This window comes from Haliotis cracherodii, unplaced genomic scaffold, assembly GCF_022045235.1.
Source record: "Haliotis cracherodii isolate W230 unplaced genomic scaffold, xgHalCrac1.p SCAF_20, whole genome shotgun sequence".
Lineage (NCBI taxonomy): Eukaryota > Metazoa > Mollusca > Gastropoda > Lepetellida > Haliotidae > Haliotis > Haliotis cracherodii.
The window spans coordinates 2,743,737-2,760,611 of NW_027266276.1; the positions used below are offsets into that span (position 1 = coordinate 2,743,737).

At 40.1% G+C, this 16,875-nt stretch overlaps 1 protein-coding gene across 1 annotated transcript; it reads right to left on the bottom strand.

Moving 5' to 3' along the window:
- Window positions 1-3,754: 3,754 nt before the first annotated feature.
- On the bottom strand, window positions 3,755-7,872 carry LOC139470504 (fibrinogen-like protein 1). Its single transcript, XM_071252907.1, has 3 exons — window positions 7,522-7,872; window positions 4,771-4,870; window positions 3,755-4,413 (listed from the first exon to the last, which is right to left on the bottom strand). Exons 1-3 carry the CDS (start codon window positions 7,870-7,872, stop codon window positions 3,755-3,757), a joined length of 1,110 nt encoding a protein of 369 aa, XP_071109008.1.
- Between the last annotated feature and the right edge of the window lie 9,003 nt (window positions 7,873-16,875).

Sequence of the window (16,875 nt, forward strand, 5' to 3'; positions counted from 1 at the left end):
AAATTTGTTATAGATACAGAATGCTAACTCGTTTCGTTTGCATACACGTATTTGTATTCTTGTATTGTAGTAAATTAGACAGAAACACATAAACTACAACAGAAAAGTCTTTTAACTTTACTTCATTTCGTATGTGACTGTACATATCTACCACATATATACGCAGCGACTATGCTTGTCGTAAAAGGCGATTAACGGGATCGAGTGGGCAGGCTCGCTGACTTGGTTGATGCATGTCATCGATTCCAATTGCGTGGATCGCTGCTCATATTAATCACTGGATTGTCTGGTCCAAAGCTTATTTACACACCGCCCTCATGTAACTGGAATATTGCTGAATGCGGCGTTAAACAACAAACCAACCAATGAACCACTTGTTGACTACGGCACCAAATTCATACTCAGCGTGGAGTCGTAAAGGGAAATCATTCACCGGTACAAGTATGACTGACTTGTTCAGTTGAGTACCCAGTTGGAGTAGATTTTATGGATTTTATTGCATTGTCGTTCTTTATCATTAAACATATTTTATTCCCCAAAAGACAAAGGGATTGAGCACAAATGCAACACTTATTACCGCCTTCTCGTTCTTTGTATCGTCATGGTCAGTTGAGCCATGACTTTGCAGCTCGCCTTGTCCACATCGGCTCATCTCAGTCAAGGAGTGATTGGTCTAACGACGCTTACTCCTAATAGTCAGCATTTATACTCGCATAATAAAGAAACGCAACAACAACTTTATACTCACACTAGTTTTACCTACTCTCAGTCCATCTATCAGTACACGACAGGGTCAGTCCGGCCTGGCTCGTCAATAAATGGGGAGAACTTAGATCGATCGGGGTTCGACTCGATCGGTTGCACACTGCGCTCTCCTCTCCTAATGTTGACGGTATCATTTTAAAGTGTTTGGGCCTGGCCTGTCTTTGTCACATTTCCTCACATATCATTTTTATTGGTTTAAGAACAATAATAGACCAAGAACACTTGTTTGTGTCGTGATCAGCAAACTACCGGAACCTACTAACCGATAAAAGATGTCAGTTGATTAATTGGCGACAACACCACCGAAGCTATCCCGAAATATCGAGTCACTGTCTCCGCCCTATTGATTTCCTGCTTGTTTGCGCCAACACTTCGGTTTTCTGTCGCCATCGTGTTTAAAGCTATAACCATCAGGTTGACTTTGTTATAATCTTCTAAGGTTTTGGGGATGCATTTTTACCTTATAACAAAACACTAGGTCAGGTCTGACATGTTAAAGCACAAACACAATAAACACAATAGAAGTAAAATAGGATCTATCATTCCATATATCAAATTGTGTCAGCACCATACCCGAGCTCGTGGGTTTCACCAAAGTGGTAAACGTCAGAGACCTGCATCACTGCGGGCACCCGGAAAACAGCGAATATGTTAATAGTCAAAATGTACTTACATGCTAAAGAACAAGAGAAACGATCCTATGTAACTTCGTATAACCATAAAGCATAAACATCACGATATATTATTCAAGTACAATATATAATTAATTAATAGCGATTCATAAATGTCACTGCACATGGCCAAAATATGGCACCCCCATTCACAAAAGTTCATGTGTCGCTAGTCCCCATCGAATTCACTGGCCCCTTTCTTGTGTCGAAAAAGTCATTTGACCGAACGCTGTCCAACGTTTTTGAGGACCTAACAGTAAAGGTAATGTCTGAGACAAGGCTTGTTCACACAGTATGGTCCTCGGCTTGGATGTCGAAGCGAGAGGTAGACCTTTCTTGACACTGCGTAAGTGTTGACTGTTCGCTGTCTGAAGATGTATAGATGTTGTATGCCGATCGAGTCACACCTTGTATGCGGGGGTTGTGAGCACCCGTGGATGTAGAGGTCTGTAGTGCTGACAGATAATGATAACCCCTGTGGTTTGCGGTCTGTGTTCAGCGGCAGAGGTGATAGAACAGGTATACCCTCTACAGAAAGCGTGTGGCCAGAAGCCAGATTATTGATTTGGTGTTGACCAGACGACAGCAGAGTAAGTGCTGGGCTCTCTGCCCTATAGAATAGGGTACGGCCATCATCCACAACACTTAACAATACTGGTGATTCACGATCAACATGTTAGTAGTACAGTACCAAATGTAGATATATTAATACATATAAAAATGTGACACCTTCAGCTCAGACTGCTTCCTGTGAAAATAAGACTATGGGAACAGTAACAGTCTTCCGGAACATGCCTATATGCATATAAGTATCACGACGGCAGGATCGGATACGTGATTAACACTTGAGAAGAGTCATCACGCAGATGCAGGTCATTAGAAACTGACATAGAGATTACTACACGAGTGTCTGTCAGATACCATTGATCTTACAATGAGTTGTTTCAAAACGTATCTAACGAGCGAAAGTATGACAACAGTATGCGGGATTTCCAGAGAAGGTTTTCGTTGATTGAGGGATCGTATACACATAAATGTGTCACGTAGGTAATCAGAAACATTCTGACAATCTGCGTACTGTTATTTGTTTACCATGTTTTCCAATGTATCAAGGAGAATTAGTCAGAAATGCAGACAACTACCCTCATCGTTGTGTGTGATTTAGCGCCAGTCATGGCGTCACACAGGACGGAACCTTTTACGGCTTCTGTTGAATTTACCACATCATTGTATTGTATATATGTGTAATTCCATAATAAGTGCAACGATACTCTTCCCATGAATATTCTCAAACGCGTGATGGAGCCAATGTATGCAACAATTAGTCGAAAGTACCTCTAAAAATGCTACACAGTGTAAAATCTGAATTTTGCTTTGTTTACATTTCAGCAAGTACAGTTTTCCGAGCACAGTTTTCGTTTCCATACCTAATTTATTTCGCATGATTTCATCTAGATAATTTGCATTGGTGAAAAAGACCATTTATCCGTTGTTTCGAAAATGTATGAGGAATTCAGGGATGCATGTATAGCAGCTGAGTATGAAATATACCTGATCAAATAGGCGTCTCATAACCGGCATTTTGTAAACAATCCAATATGGCGGAACGTATACTTCGGCGTTCGTGTATGTGTATTTTCCAAAACATTCTAAACGATTCTAGGTTTATCAGCGACGTTTCAGAATTGTCAATAGTGATGTGATACTACTTTAATTATTCGAGTTAATATCTGATATTTAGATTTCTAAACACACAGTAAATATTTATATAACGCCGTGAATTGTGATTTTTAGCGAGATTGTAATTACAATGTACCTAACTTTCAGTCACTTTCAGTAATTTTGAATTGCCTATAATGACAGTAAATGATAAACAGAAGGGGGAATTCAAAACTGTGAAGATTCTGCGTGATGTATTGTGAATTTTATTCGATTTCGAAGTGAGGGTTGAAGAGAAGGGACATATGTGTCGCTGTGGCATCCAGGGGGTTTACACTCTGAAAAAACGATAATGTTGCCATAGCAACAGACAATGTAACTGATAATGATAACAAACAAACTCGCAGACGAAGACGAGTTTGTTTATTTTTATTATTAATTACACGGTCTTGCTGTTCAATACAGACGTAGGTGAACATTCGACTGAAGCACGAGCTACTTATGAATGACTTACACTCAGGAAAGTAGTCCGTCATCATCTGACCCCAGGTCATCACCATGGAGTAGCCAATCACGGGCCTGGAATTTGATCTCACACATATGTTTGATACCAGTTATCTCAAATGGGTTTCTCACCCACAGGTGTGTAAGAAAGTGTATTACCAAAGGACCTTTATCTCTGTTTTCACAAAAGATACTTTTTCTAGAACATCATTGTTGTCTGGCCATTGCGCCATGATCGCCGCAGGCACACTGGCATCCAACTTCTTGTGGAGATTTGTATCAGGGCAGTTAGTTCCGTACCACCACCCTGCTCCATCACTTATAGCGCATCCCGAGGGGTCGGGACGGTCCCACGTGGCGAACCTTTGACCGTTGATGTGCTTGGTTGCTACTCCGTACTCAAAACCATTCCCTGAAGCTTTAGAGGAATGATTATAGGAACCCGTGTAGGTGAGAGTGTACCCATCGGCTTTATCACCAATCTTGAAATTAGAGTAGTAGTACTGTCCTGACAATGCACCACTTCCGCGCACATACATATCGAAGGTGGCGATGCCTTGGTTTGAGATGTAGTGTAGAGCATCAAGTCCGAGCCACCTGTTGCATGGCGTGGTCCATCCAGTCTTGTATTCATCCCATGTCTTGTTATAGTCGTTCTGGCAGCTTGATTTTCGTTCTTCCACCACCGTCCAGCCTCCATACGCAAGAAGACATTCCACCTGGTACTCTGCGGGAGCGTTAAGTGGCTGGATGCTGATGATTCGATATTGGGACGATTTCCCTTGCATTCCATATTTGTGAGCCTCAGAACAGTCTGAAAAACATTTTTTAAATGCATTACAAGCTTGTTGAAGTAAACAGATGAACACAGAATGAACATCAATAAACAAAAAGAACAAGCGGTGCCTCTTCTGGTATTTGTATTTTGGATAATCGTATGTATCAGGAAATTTGAGTCCTTTGCTTGTGCATAAAACACCTATACGTGTACAATGTACAATGTTAGCGCTGTCGACCACTGATTTGCCTGTTCGGTAACTTAAATTAGGCCCATTTTTTGGAAGAAAACGTATGTTGGATTGGGAGTCCCCACACAATTGTTTGTGAAGAACTATTCTGACACAGGACATCGTTGTTGAGGTTTGTTGAGGATCGTGTGAATGCAACTGACCTCTGTATCGTCTCTCACAGTAGGGTCCCGTGAAGTCATCATAACAGTCACACTTAGACATGGAGTCATTGAACCTTCCACCGTGCTGGCACACATTCACCTGAAACGAAATCAATAACAGGTTTCAAAGATGCTACCAGAAATATTCTCATGAAACTATTTCTCAAATAAAAGTGTGTGAAAAATACTCATTTGAATACTATGGAAGACGCAGGCGAAATTTGAAATTTGCAATTCGTTGTGAAGTGTGGTGATCCTTACACGTGAAAGGATTCGCTGATAATAGGTTCGTACCTCTGATTCTTCTCGATCATGACTCTTGGTTTTTTTAACACCATGGTCCGCGTATTCACCGGAATGATAAACATATGTGACCAGCGAGGTATTAGAATATTAGATATTGAATCGGGTGGTCAGGCTCGCTGACTGCTTGCCTGTCATCATACCCCGATAGCCTGGGCGCTTGTTACAGTGATACATATGGAATATGTCTGAATGTATCATCAAAACAAAACAGGAACAAACAAAGAAATGAAAGATGTGATGTACATCAGCTTTAACGATTTGATGACTAGAGAAGCTATTTTACAATGCCGACCAGGGGTGTGTCTTTCTGGAAACCCAAACTGCCATTTTACAATTTGGAAATAATCAAAATCTTTATTGAACCAATTCAAAATGTAGCTAAACAGCCAGCAAATCTACAAAATGTTCAGTACATTACTCTCACACCACAGATACAGTGTGTCATTATCCAGTTATGTACACTTCTCATGTACAATTGTTCTGATGCTACCTGTATACACCGACATCACTACACTACAAAGAGTAAACTACCTGTATACACCGACATCACTACATTACAAAGAGTAAGCTACCTGTATACACCGACATCACTACACTACAAAGAGTAAACTACCTGTATACACCGACATCACTACACTACAAAGAGTAAACTACCTGTATACACCGACATCACTACACTACAAAGAGTAAGCTACCTGTATACACCGACATCACTACACTACAAAGATTAAGCTACCTGTATACACCGACATCACTACACTACAAAGAGTAAGCTACCTGTATACACCGACATCACTACACTACAAAGAGTAAACTACCTGTATACACCGACATCACTACACTACAAAGGGTAAACCACCTGTATACACCGACATCACTACACTACAAAGAGTAAACTGCCTGTATACACCGACATCACTACACTACAAAGAGTAAGCTACCTGTATACACCGACATCACTACACTACAAAGAGTAAGCTACCTGTATACACCGACATCACTACACTACAAAGAGTAAGCTACCTGTATACACCGACATCACTACACTACAAAGAGTAAACTACCTGTATACACCGACATCACTACACTACAAAGGGTAAACTACCTGTATACACCGACATCACTACACTACAAAGAGTAAACTGCCTGTATACACCGACATCACTACACTACAAAGAGTAAGCTACCTGTATACACCGACATCACTACACTACAAAGAGTAAACTACCTGTATACACCGACATCACTACACTACAAAGAGTAAGCTACCTGTATACACCGACATCACTACACTACAAAGATTAAGCTACCTGTATACACCGACATCACTACACTACAAAGAGTAAACTACCTGTATACACCAACATCACTACACTACAAAGAGTAAGCTACCTGTATACACCGACATCACTACACTACAAAGAGTAAACATCCATTTCATTGAATCAACTATTAAAAATATATAACACGGGAAACGATCGAAAACAATTGTTGTAGTTAGAGGAAAACTAATTAAATGTGTCGTGTTTACATGAATTATGAAACACGCCTTCATCTCACCTAATTACATTTAGCTCTGATATTTTCGTCATATTTGCACTATCATCTCCCGTGTCCTCAATTTACCTTCCCTTTTTCATCACCTGTGTCTTTATCTTTACCAGTTTTCACTTTACCTTCACCCATGTTATTACTTTTTCATCTGTCTTCTACCTTTACCTGTTACCCGCGAAGATTCCAGGGTAGAATAGGTCTTCAGCAACCCATGCTTGCCGTAAAAGGTGACGATGCTTGTCGTAAAAGGTGACTAACGGGATCGGGTGGTCAGGCTCGCTGACTTGGTTGATGCATGTCATAGATCCCAATTGCGTGGATCGATGCTCATGATATCAATCACTGGATTGTCTGGTCCAGACTCGATTATTTACAGACCGCCGTCATATAGCTGGAATATTGCTTAGTGCGGCGTTAAACAACAAACCAACCAACCAACCAACCAACCAAACCTTTACCTTCACCTGTATACACTTTACCTTCACCTGAATTATCACTTTACCTTCACCTGTGTTCTTAATTTACCTTTACCTGTATTCTTACTTTACCATTACCTGTATTCTCTCTTTACATTTATCTGTATTCTTACTTTACCAACTGTTTGCTCGAGTTTTCTGTGCTTTGGATTTACCTTCCCCTGAGTTCACCTTAACTTCACCTGTGCGGTTTCTCACTTAACCTGCACCTGTGTTCTCATTTTACCCTGTGCTAATTATTATGTATCAACTAAAGCCACACATTGATAATGATTGAATACTGAAGTTATTATTGAATAAACGTTTTCCAACATGGATCAGTTAAATTTCAATTACAAATCGTCACATCACGTCAAGACATTTCTCGAACCAATCTGAGCAGAAGTTTAACGGGAGAACACAGAAAGCTACTCACCGGCTCCAGAAAGACACACCCAGCGGCCGCCTGCAGATCAGTACACGACCCATTGGATGTCTCAGGTAGTCTGTGACACACCTGTCCTCCCCGAGGATCATCACAGATGTTAACGGACATGCAGCTGGAATCTTCAAGACAGTTTGCCAAACATTGACCCTGAGATGCCACAACATCAGAGTCGACAGGAGTCACCGGAAGAAAGACACCTTCAGAACATCCGGCCATTGCTGTGAACAGTTCCCCACGATACTCACTCGAACGGGAACAGGCAACGAGTAAAATCAAAATACAAAAAACGGGCACATGTGAGCCAGCTTGAACTCTGAACTGTGCAGTTGAATGCATCATTACTGACATACCCCTTGTCCTTTCAGGTATTAAACAAGACTCCCTTAACCGTTGACGTCTTCCTCCGCAACTGTGTTTGGTATCATAGCGACCTTATACAATGCATAAGAACCCTTGGCAGAGATACTCTGGGATTATAATATCCAACTGCTCAACAAACAATGCTCCAAACTAAGATCTATACAGTCACTCTAAATTACATTGTTATGACATATTGCGTTGTATTTTCTCACGCATCTCAACTATCTGCAGTAATGTAGCGGATTTCCTCGATACTGTGTAACGGTAAAGTGCTTTGTCAATAAATCCGTTCATATTGACACTGTTCAATAAACCAAATCCATGTCCATTTCTTCACGTCCAACCACCAAGACAATTCAAACAACAACTGAACACTTGGAATGTTTTTAAGGTGGAATGGTTTTACTTTGCACACTGACGAATCAACAAGATACTTGAAAATCATTTGGTTATGTCAGTCTTATATTCATCTACACATGGCTCTCTACGAGGATTTTCTTCAAAATGGGAACACCTGTATTGTATAATCTTAATCGCTTGTTTTAAATGAAAATATATATTATTGTAAGTTGTTTCTGATGATTATTAGTGGCATCGTATGAGATGTTCATAGCATATGTAACCTGAAACGCTCACACAATATCTGCACCGGAGTGAGTGAGTTAAAATTTTAAGTCACATCAGCAATATTTCAGCCATATCATGCCTATCAAGGGGTAAACATAATAAATATATTACATAAAAAACCTGCCAACAAAGGACAGTAAAATAACTAGACGTATCACAGAAATGTACTTAAAACTAGTACTGAATTATAAAATCGATAACACTATACATAACATCACATTATAAAAACGGGCTATAGATCACTAGCCACTGAAGGTAGATCACCATACTAGTGACCATTGGGACTTACAGTACTTCAGGTGTTGGCGATTATTGAGCAATTTAGTCAAATTAAAAGAACACATATGCTACGATTACACCTATAGTAGGAATGACATACTTTGAATGATATGGACTTACGACACCCTCTCAGGTGGACAATAATTTTACACTACTTTAACCCCCTTCGAGGATACAGCCACAACAATCACATATATTAATTTATTCTACTAATGTTAAAAAATGCAGGACATGCTTGACTGTGATTCTTTCATCACAAGGGGCATAACGGAGGAACCTCACCTTTCAATAAATAGTCATTAGTGTAACGCGAATGGCCAATACGACATCGCCGTAAAAGATATATTATTGTAAGTTGTTTCTGATGATTATTAGTGGCATCGTATGAGATGTTCATAGCATGTGTTAAGCTGAAACGCTCACACAATATCTGGATTGACAACCCTAATAGGTGTAACCGATATTTGGTTTGATTCCATGTAATTTATTGATACCTACTTGGGTGTCCCACTTCTTCTGCATTAGATCTCGGATGAAAGTTCTAATCACTGGTTAATAATCAGTGTACGGGATCAGAAGTGGTGTCACAGATTTGTTTAGTGCTGCTTTTGCAGCAGCAGCAGCCAATGAGCTGCCAACATGGCTGGGCAACCAACAGAAGACGATGTCGTATTGGCCAGTAGAAAGCTCATTTTGCGGTTCAGTGATGTAAAGTAAAACGGGCTGCTTACACGAATTACTTTTAATAGCCTGGAGACAGGATAGAGAGTCTGAAAATAATAATGAATTATATATTTTTTATAAGATCATTTGATAAATTCAAGAGCTGTTAAAATAGCCTTTGATTCTGCTGTAAATATTGAAGAATTACCTGGCAATCTAGTTGATATAGTTTTGGTTCCAACGATGGTTCCACCATCCTTGGATCCATCTGTAAATATTGATTTGTAAGTATTGTATGAAGCTCGTAATTGATTATATTCTTGTTTGTACTGTAGTTGAGTTGTTTCTGCTTTCTTTTGTTTGGACAGTGACAGGTCTACATGTGGCTGAACCAATTGCCAAGGAGGAGAAGACATGAGTCGGAAAGGAGATATAGTTTCAAGTTCAATATTAGCAGCAGAAAGGTAATGTTTAATTCTTATTCCTAGAGGGGGAATAAGAGATGATTTCTTATCATACAGATCCTCATAAAGGGGATTAAACACACAGTTGTAGTCAGGGTTGGACACATAAGAATATAACTTTGTAATGTACTGTAAAGCTAGTTTTATGTGGCCGGTTTTAAGAGACGCCTCAATATACAGGCTGTCAATCGAAGAAGTACGGAAAGATCCAAGACAAAGTCTTAGACCTTGATATTGGATTGTATCTAACATTTTAAGATTGGTTTTTCAGGCTCTACCATAGATGATGGAGCCATAATCGAGTTTAGAGCGAGTGGGTGATCTGTATAAGTGAAGAAGGGTTGACTGGTCCCCTCCCCACTTGGAATTGGAAATAGCTTTTAATAGATCCAGATAGATTTAGAAAAAGTAAAGCCATTACGTTCAGACTAATCATTGATTTTATTTAGACAAAGCTGAAATTGCCTTTCTATCGTGTGCATATTTTTTTATCGACAGGATACATTAAAATCACCAACCAACAATGACACACCAACAGAGTCTTTTAAAACCTTAGATAAAGTATTCTATTTTTATGCCAAACAAAGTTACTGATAATATGCTACCCTGTGGGACACCCTGATCTTGATCATAAACATCAGACAAACACAGCTTGAAAGTGATATTGGCCTGCAATTTGAAGGATCAGTATGATTCCGGCTAGGTTTCGGTATTGGGATGACGACAGCATTACGCTAAGATGAGGGGAAGTTAGCCGTTGTCCATATAGTGTCAAATATATGCAATAAAGTTTCTAAACACGAATCAGGTATATGTTTGAGAAGTTAATAATGTACGTTATCAGGCCCTGTAGCTGTATCATGAGCTTGGTCCAAAGCAGTATGCATTTCATGAAGGGAAAATATTTCATTGTAATCCTCACTATTATTAGAATTGAAATTTAATTTATGTTTTTCCTTATGACGTTCCTTAGTTTTCTGAAATGTTGGAGTATTATTTAATGATGAGGAATGCTTAGCCATAGTTTCACCTAATTTGTTTGCTATATCGGATTTGTTTGTTAGTAAGTTAGTACCCTCCTTAAGATGCTTAACAGTTGCTTTGGAGCCATTTCCTTAAAATGTCTTTACCATATTCCAAACCTTAGACATAGGTTTTCGTGAATTACTTTTTTGAAACATTATTCTGCCAAGACTGTCGTTTGTTTTGCTTGAGTACGACGAGCCTTAGCATTTGATATTTTAAATGTATTTAAGTTGTGGAATGCTAAGGCAGGAATATTTCTCTGACTTCTTTCAAGCTTTTCTCGCATGTTTACAAGCGGGGGTAAACCATGGTTTACGGATTTGTGGAGGACTTCGGAATACAACCATCAGCAATTTCAATTAACTGATCTGAAAACACTTGAATGATTCAAATACAGACCAGTTAGCCTTTGTGAAATTTCATCGGGATGAAGGCGAAACATCTGATGGATTGACAGTTGAAAGAATAGTTGGAAAGCGGTCATTGCCACAGAGGTCATCGTGGACCGACCAGTCAAATTCATGTAGTAAGTTTGTGTCTGTGAGGGATAAATCTAGTGAAGAATATGTTCCAGTTCCAGGATGCAGATAAGTATGTGAATCATCATTAAATATATGTAAATCATTACTGGAGATGAAATCCTCAAGTATTCTCCCCTTGGCATTTTGTTATTACCACCCCAAAGTGGATTGTGGCCGTTCAAGTCGCCTGTAATGATACAGGGCTTGGGGAGTTATGCCTCATAGTGTCTGAAGATCTGACTGCTGGAGAGAGGATGAAGGAGGAATGTAAAGAGAGAATTGCTTGAAGAGGGGAATTAAGTGTGACAGGGCTGTGGATAACATCCTGCTTCACAACTATTGAAGATCCTTGAGTTGCCCTCTCCTCGGGAGGTGAGAAATGATGGCATGGACTGTACTGTTTTAAGTCAAATGTATCTGTAGTTTTTTAGATAAGTTTCCTGTAAACATAAAGCTGATGGTTTAAAATCTTGAAATAAAAGCTGTAAGTCATTAAATTTATGCCGAAGTCCTCTACAATTCTATTGTATTATGTGTGGAGAACTCATCGAGGTTCAATTGGAGATCTGGGGGAATTTCCACTCCGCTCGATAAGCTGTATATTGCTGTCTGACATGAATTGTCTACTTTATTGCTAGAGGAGGACGCTGCGGCAGAATACGTTTTGGTAGAAGTATTGTGTGTACTTGGGGATTGATCTGCAACAAGCTTCTTTGCTGCAGAAAAAGAGATTCCATTTGTGTACTTAATTTTGTTTATCTTGGTTCCTCTCTCAAAGGCTGGACATTGTTTGGAAGAAGACCGATGCACTCCATTGCAATTTGCACATTTGATGGCCTTGGTGCAATCAGTGCCGTCATGACTGGCACTGCAGTGGAAGCAGATTTTAGCCTTGGTGCAGGTTTTGGCTTGATGTCCAAATACTTGTCAGTTGAGACAAAGAAGAGGATTCGGTACATAAATATCCACTCAAAGGTTGAAGTAGCCAGCTTTGGTGGAATTGGGAAGTTTAGAGAGAGCAAAAGTAAACAGGTAGGTATTTGTTGGAATTATTTTGTCATTATCTTTTCTGTTTAAACGTTTAACAGAGGCGACACCTTGGGATTTAAGTTCTGCCACAATTTCCTCCTCTGTCATGTCAGACAAGCATTTGGCATTGTCTCGGACAATGTCTCTGCATGAATTTAGAGATTTGTGTGCAAAGACAAATGGCATAGGACTCTATATAAAATGATTTATATAGCATGTTATTTAAGATCACAATATGTCATGTTCAAAACCATTGCTATAACATTGATTTGAAATTCAAGTTGTCCATGCACAGGGCACGGCATTGACAGCCGATTGATATAATCAGGCCCATTCTACCACCCGTCTAGGCGAAGTATGTGTCAAAGTTTTGTGTTAGGCAAAAGGAACCCCCGGCTCCTGGCTCCAATGCCCTCAACCACCAGAATCCCGTCCTCCACCGACACAAGGGAGGCAGCCCACGGCAAACGGGTTGCCCAATTCGGTCACCTTTTACAACCAGCAATGGGGTGCTGAGGACACATTCTACCCCAGGTCCACACGGGGGAAGTGCTATTAGCGTTACCCAGCATTCACCACGGGGAGGTTGCTCTTCACGAGTGCCACCTCCACCAGAAACGTTCGAGTTACCTCCCTACCTCACTCCCAGGACAGACATGATCGTTCAAGTAGATTAATGAGGTAACAGTCAAGCTGGCATGTGGCCCACTAGTATAGGCACTGCAATTCGCAATTTGAGTTACATCCTTTGGACATGCCAGAAACCTGTGATTGTGGGTTCAATCCCAGTTCACTCCGATTATGTTTCAAGGCTTGTCAACACCAATCCCATGCTCGTGGGTTTTACCAAACTGGAACACGTTTAACATCTGCAATACTTCAGGCTTTCTCATCGCATCACGCTGACATGCCATGATTTTACTGGAATACTGTTGAAAGCTATATTCGGTGGAAATAATAATAACTACCTATCATGTAATATTATTACCAGGCCCAAGTATGTAAATGTTTTAAAATTTGGTTGAAACAGTTTTTGTACAACGAGTGGGTTAAGAGTCTTAACAATCACAATGATCTATACCTTTAAGAAACATCTCTTACCTAAGTTGCTGCTCAAATCTTACATTGTATTAGGAAATAGTCTACGTTCAACTGAGGTATGAAAAAAAAACATATTTGGGTCTACAGCGCCCTAGCAACACAATGTTTCCATAAACTTCCTAAAAGTTATGGGTGTTACGATTTGAGTATTATCTCATGGCAGGCTATATTATTCTTGAACAATTCTTGTTACATTATTTCTGTTGAGATTCGATAGACGCTCATTGCATTGTATTTATGCAGTGATTAGTCATCACGAATGAAGAACTATTTAATGTAAGCAGCCGTCATGAAGTTACTATATTGCTTGTATGCTAGTGTGGCGTGGCGATAGACTGGTGAGGATGCACTGTAGAATTGCCAGTAGCTAGTTAGGCTGTATGTTAGGAGACCAGAGAGTGTTTACGCATCTCTCACGCATTTTATCACATCAAGACCAGCTTTCATGTGTGAATCACGCATCATCCCTGATTCCCTGTCTTGCCCATCTCGGAAGCTTTACCACTGTCGTCGCTGGGTGAATATACTAATATCACTGAATTTTGCCAACACCAGTGTATTTTACTAACCAGTGCCAACATGTTACATATCACCATTGAATATGGTACTACCACTCTATTGTGTGCTGCCATTATCATTGCAATGAAATAATTTGTGTTTATTTGCAAAACTAGTTAACTTTGTAAATTTGTTAATTGTATAACATCTGTTTGTTGGTTGTTGATTTCACACAAAGTTTTTTATCGTACAGATTTCTTGGTTATCATATTGTTTCAATTTAGGAATTTGCACGTAGGTACAGCAATAATACAAAACACAGGGAAATATTTACATCTTAAAAGAAACAAAAAAGCCATGATCTACTGTCTATAAGACCTATACTTTACTAAATGAATGGAACAAGGAATTGCAGAAGACTGGGGAAATAGAGCATTTGTTTGTTTGAGGTGTTGCAATATTAGTTTCTTTAACATTCGACTTTTACTGACAGCAATGAGATATAACAAGCTAATGGTAACCCACTCACTTCCGGACTGTCTATAAATTAATATAAACTTGCCATATATGGCCCAAATAAAGATACTCCCGAGGTATTGATGATCTAGTGTTCAATCCCATGATAGCGTAACAGTGGGGACCAATTTGGGCAATCTGTTTGTGGCTGGTTGCGTCCCTGTGTCAACAGAGTAAGGGAGTCTCATGGTTGAGGGCGCCGGAGCCGACTATCTAGTCCCTTAGTACAACATAACACCTCGACGTCGGTACACTCGAATCCGTCCATCGCTGTGACTGAGGTGAAAATCAGACTCGTCAGTGAATAGAACTTGTCCCCACTGAATGGCCGTCCAGAAAAGATGCTGTCTGCACGACTGTAGACGTTCTTGACGGTGGTTTCCTGTCAAAATGGGACATTTGGCGGGTCTTCTGGTGACAATCCCTGCACATCTGCGGCGGCGACGTACGGTTTGTGAAGATATTCGTTGAAGGCCAGGGATGCTTCTCGCAGTCACTGTTGCTGGCTGGAATTGATATCGTAGGTGTGTTGTTCGAATCCAGTTGTCTTGTCGATTATTGGTTACGCTTGGCCTGCCACTCCGAGGACGGTCTCTGACTGCATTCGTCTGTTGCCAACGTTGCCATAAACACCAAATGGAGTTTCTGTGGACGTTAAATTGTCTTGCAACATCAACTTGACTCGATCCTGCTTCAAGCATATACACCAATGGCTCGCAGACGTTCATTTTCGGATAGGCGTGGCATTTCGTAATGTTGAATAATTGCACAATTTTGTTGTTTTTCTGAGTGGTTGTAGTGAAATGCACTGAGCTTTCATAAAAGTCAACTTTTGCATGGAATGCATGCTTTTCTGTAGCAGTTGCGTTTTTGTGACTTGATTCCATACATGTACTACAACATTGAAAACCAAACTTTACCTGTTTGAAAAATACACTAAAATATTGGTGTCACAGGAACTTTTGTTGTTGAGTATACATTTATTCTCCATCTCTACTCTATGTGTACCATTCTATAAACTTGCTTAGAGCCCAGTGCCAAGAAGGTGGTGGCTCATGGGCCAATATGGTGATGCTAACCTCCGAATGTTGTACGTCTCTAATTTATTGTCATGGGCCAAACCAGCCAGACTGATTTTTTTTGCTCGAGTATTACAGCCTTTTTTCCATGGTATTTGCAGCTTAGAGATCCAATGCAGCATAAGGCTGTCCTTATTGACACTCGATGGTGGGTGAGGAAAATGAGTGCTGAATCTTTTTTTCCTTTCTACCCTTGTTCAAAGGACGACATATTGAATCTGACAATACCTTGTCTTAAGAGGGTACATCCATCTGACTGTTGTCCCCATCTCTTGCTTATCGAAGTTTTAGACAAAGTACCAAAGTACCAATCAATCAGCATGAACAGCCTCTTTAAGGATGTTGATAAATTGCACAAGCTTTAAAAACAGTTATCTTAATTTTAATAATGATGAATCCCTGATAGAATCCGACCTCACGTCGAAGTACATATCTCTGGATGTGATCGTTCGGCCACTGCGTTTATCTGCATAGCCCAGCTACATATATGGGGAACAACTCACTAGACACTACCCTCTCAAAAATATATGACGTCATCAAGTTGCAAGCACTTATTCGAATCTCCATATTCGGCGTCTTGATAGAACTATGATTTATCATGAAATCGCTCTTTATTGCTTTTTGCGATTTATCGCGTAGCTACCATACATAGCACGATAATACTTACTCGCCTCTTAAACATGAGTGAGTGAGTGAGTTGTGTTTTATGCCACTCTTAACATTATTTGCGGTTTTATCATAGAGTGTCAGCTTAATGTGGGAAATACCGCAGTGATGCAGGTCTCAGACGTTTACCACTTCGGTGAAACCCACAAGCCAGTCATGGTGCTGCCAAACCTAGAAACCTAATCTGGGCGAACCGGGATTCGAACATACAATCATAGGTTTCTGGCGTGCCCAATGGACGCAACTCTGCACAGCCAGTAGCGGCGCCTCAGACGACTGGGCCACCTGTGCAGTCCTCTATACCATAACGACACTTACCCACCTCTACAACATGATGAGAATTACGCACCTCTACAGCATAAAGATAATTACTCACCCCTTTAACGTAAAGATAATTACCCGTGTCTTTCATATGACGATAATTATCCACTGTTAAAAGAACCAACCTGTATGACATGTGATAATTATCCTCCTCTATAACATGATATACTCACTCACTCACCTTTATAACAA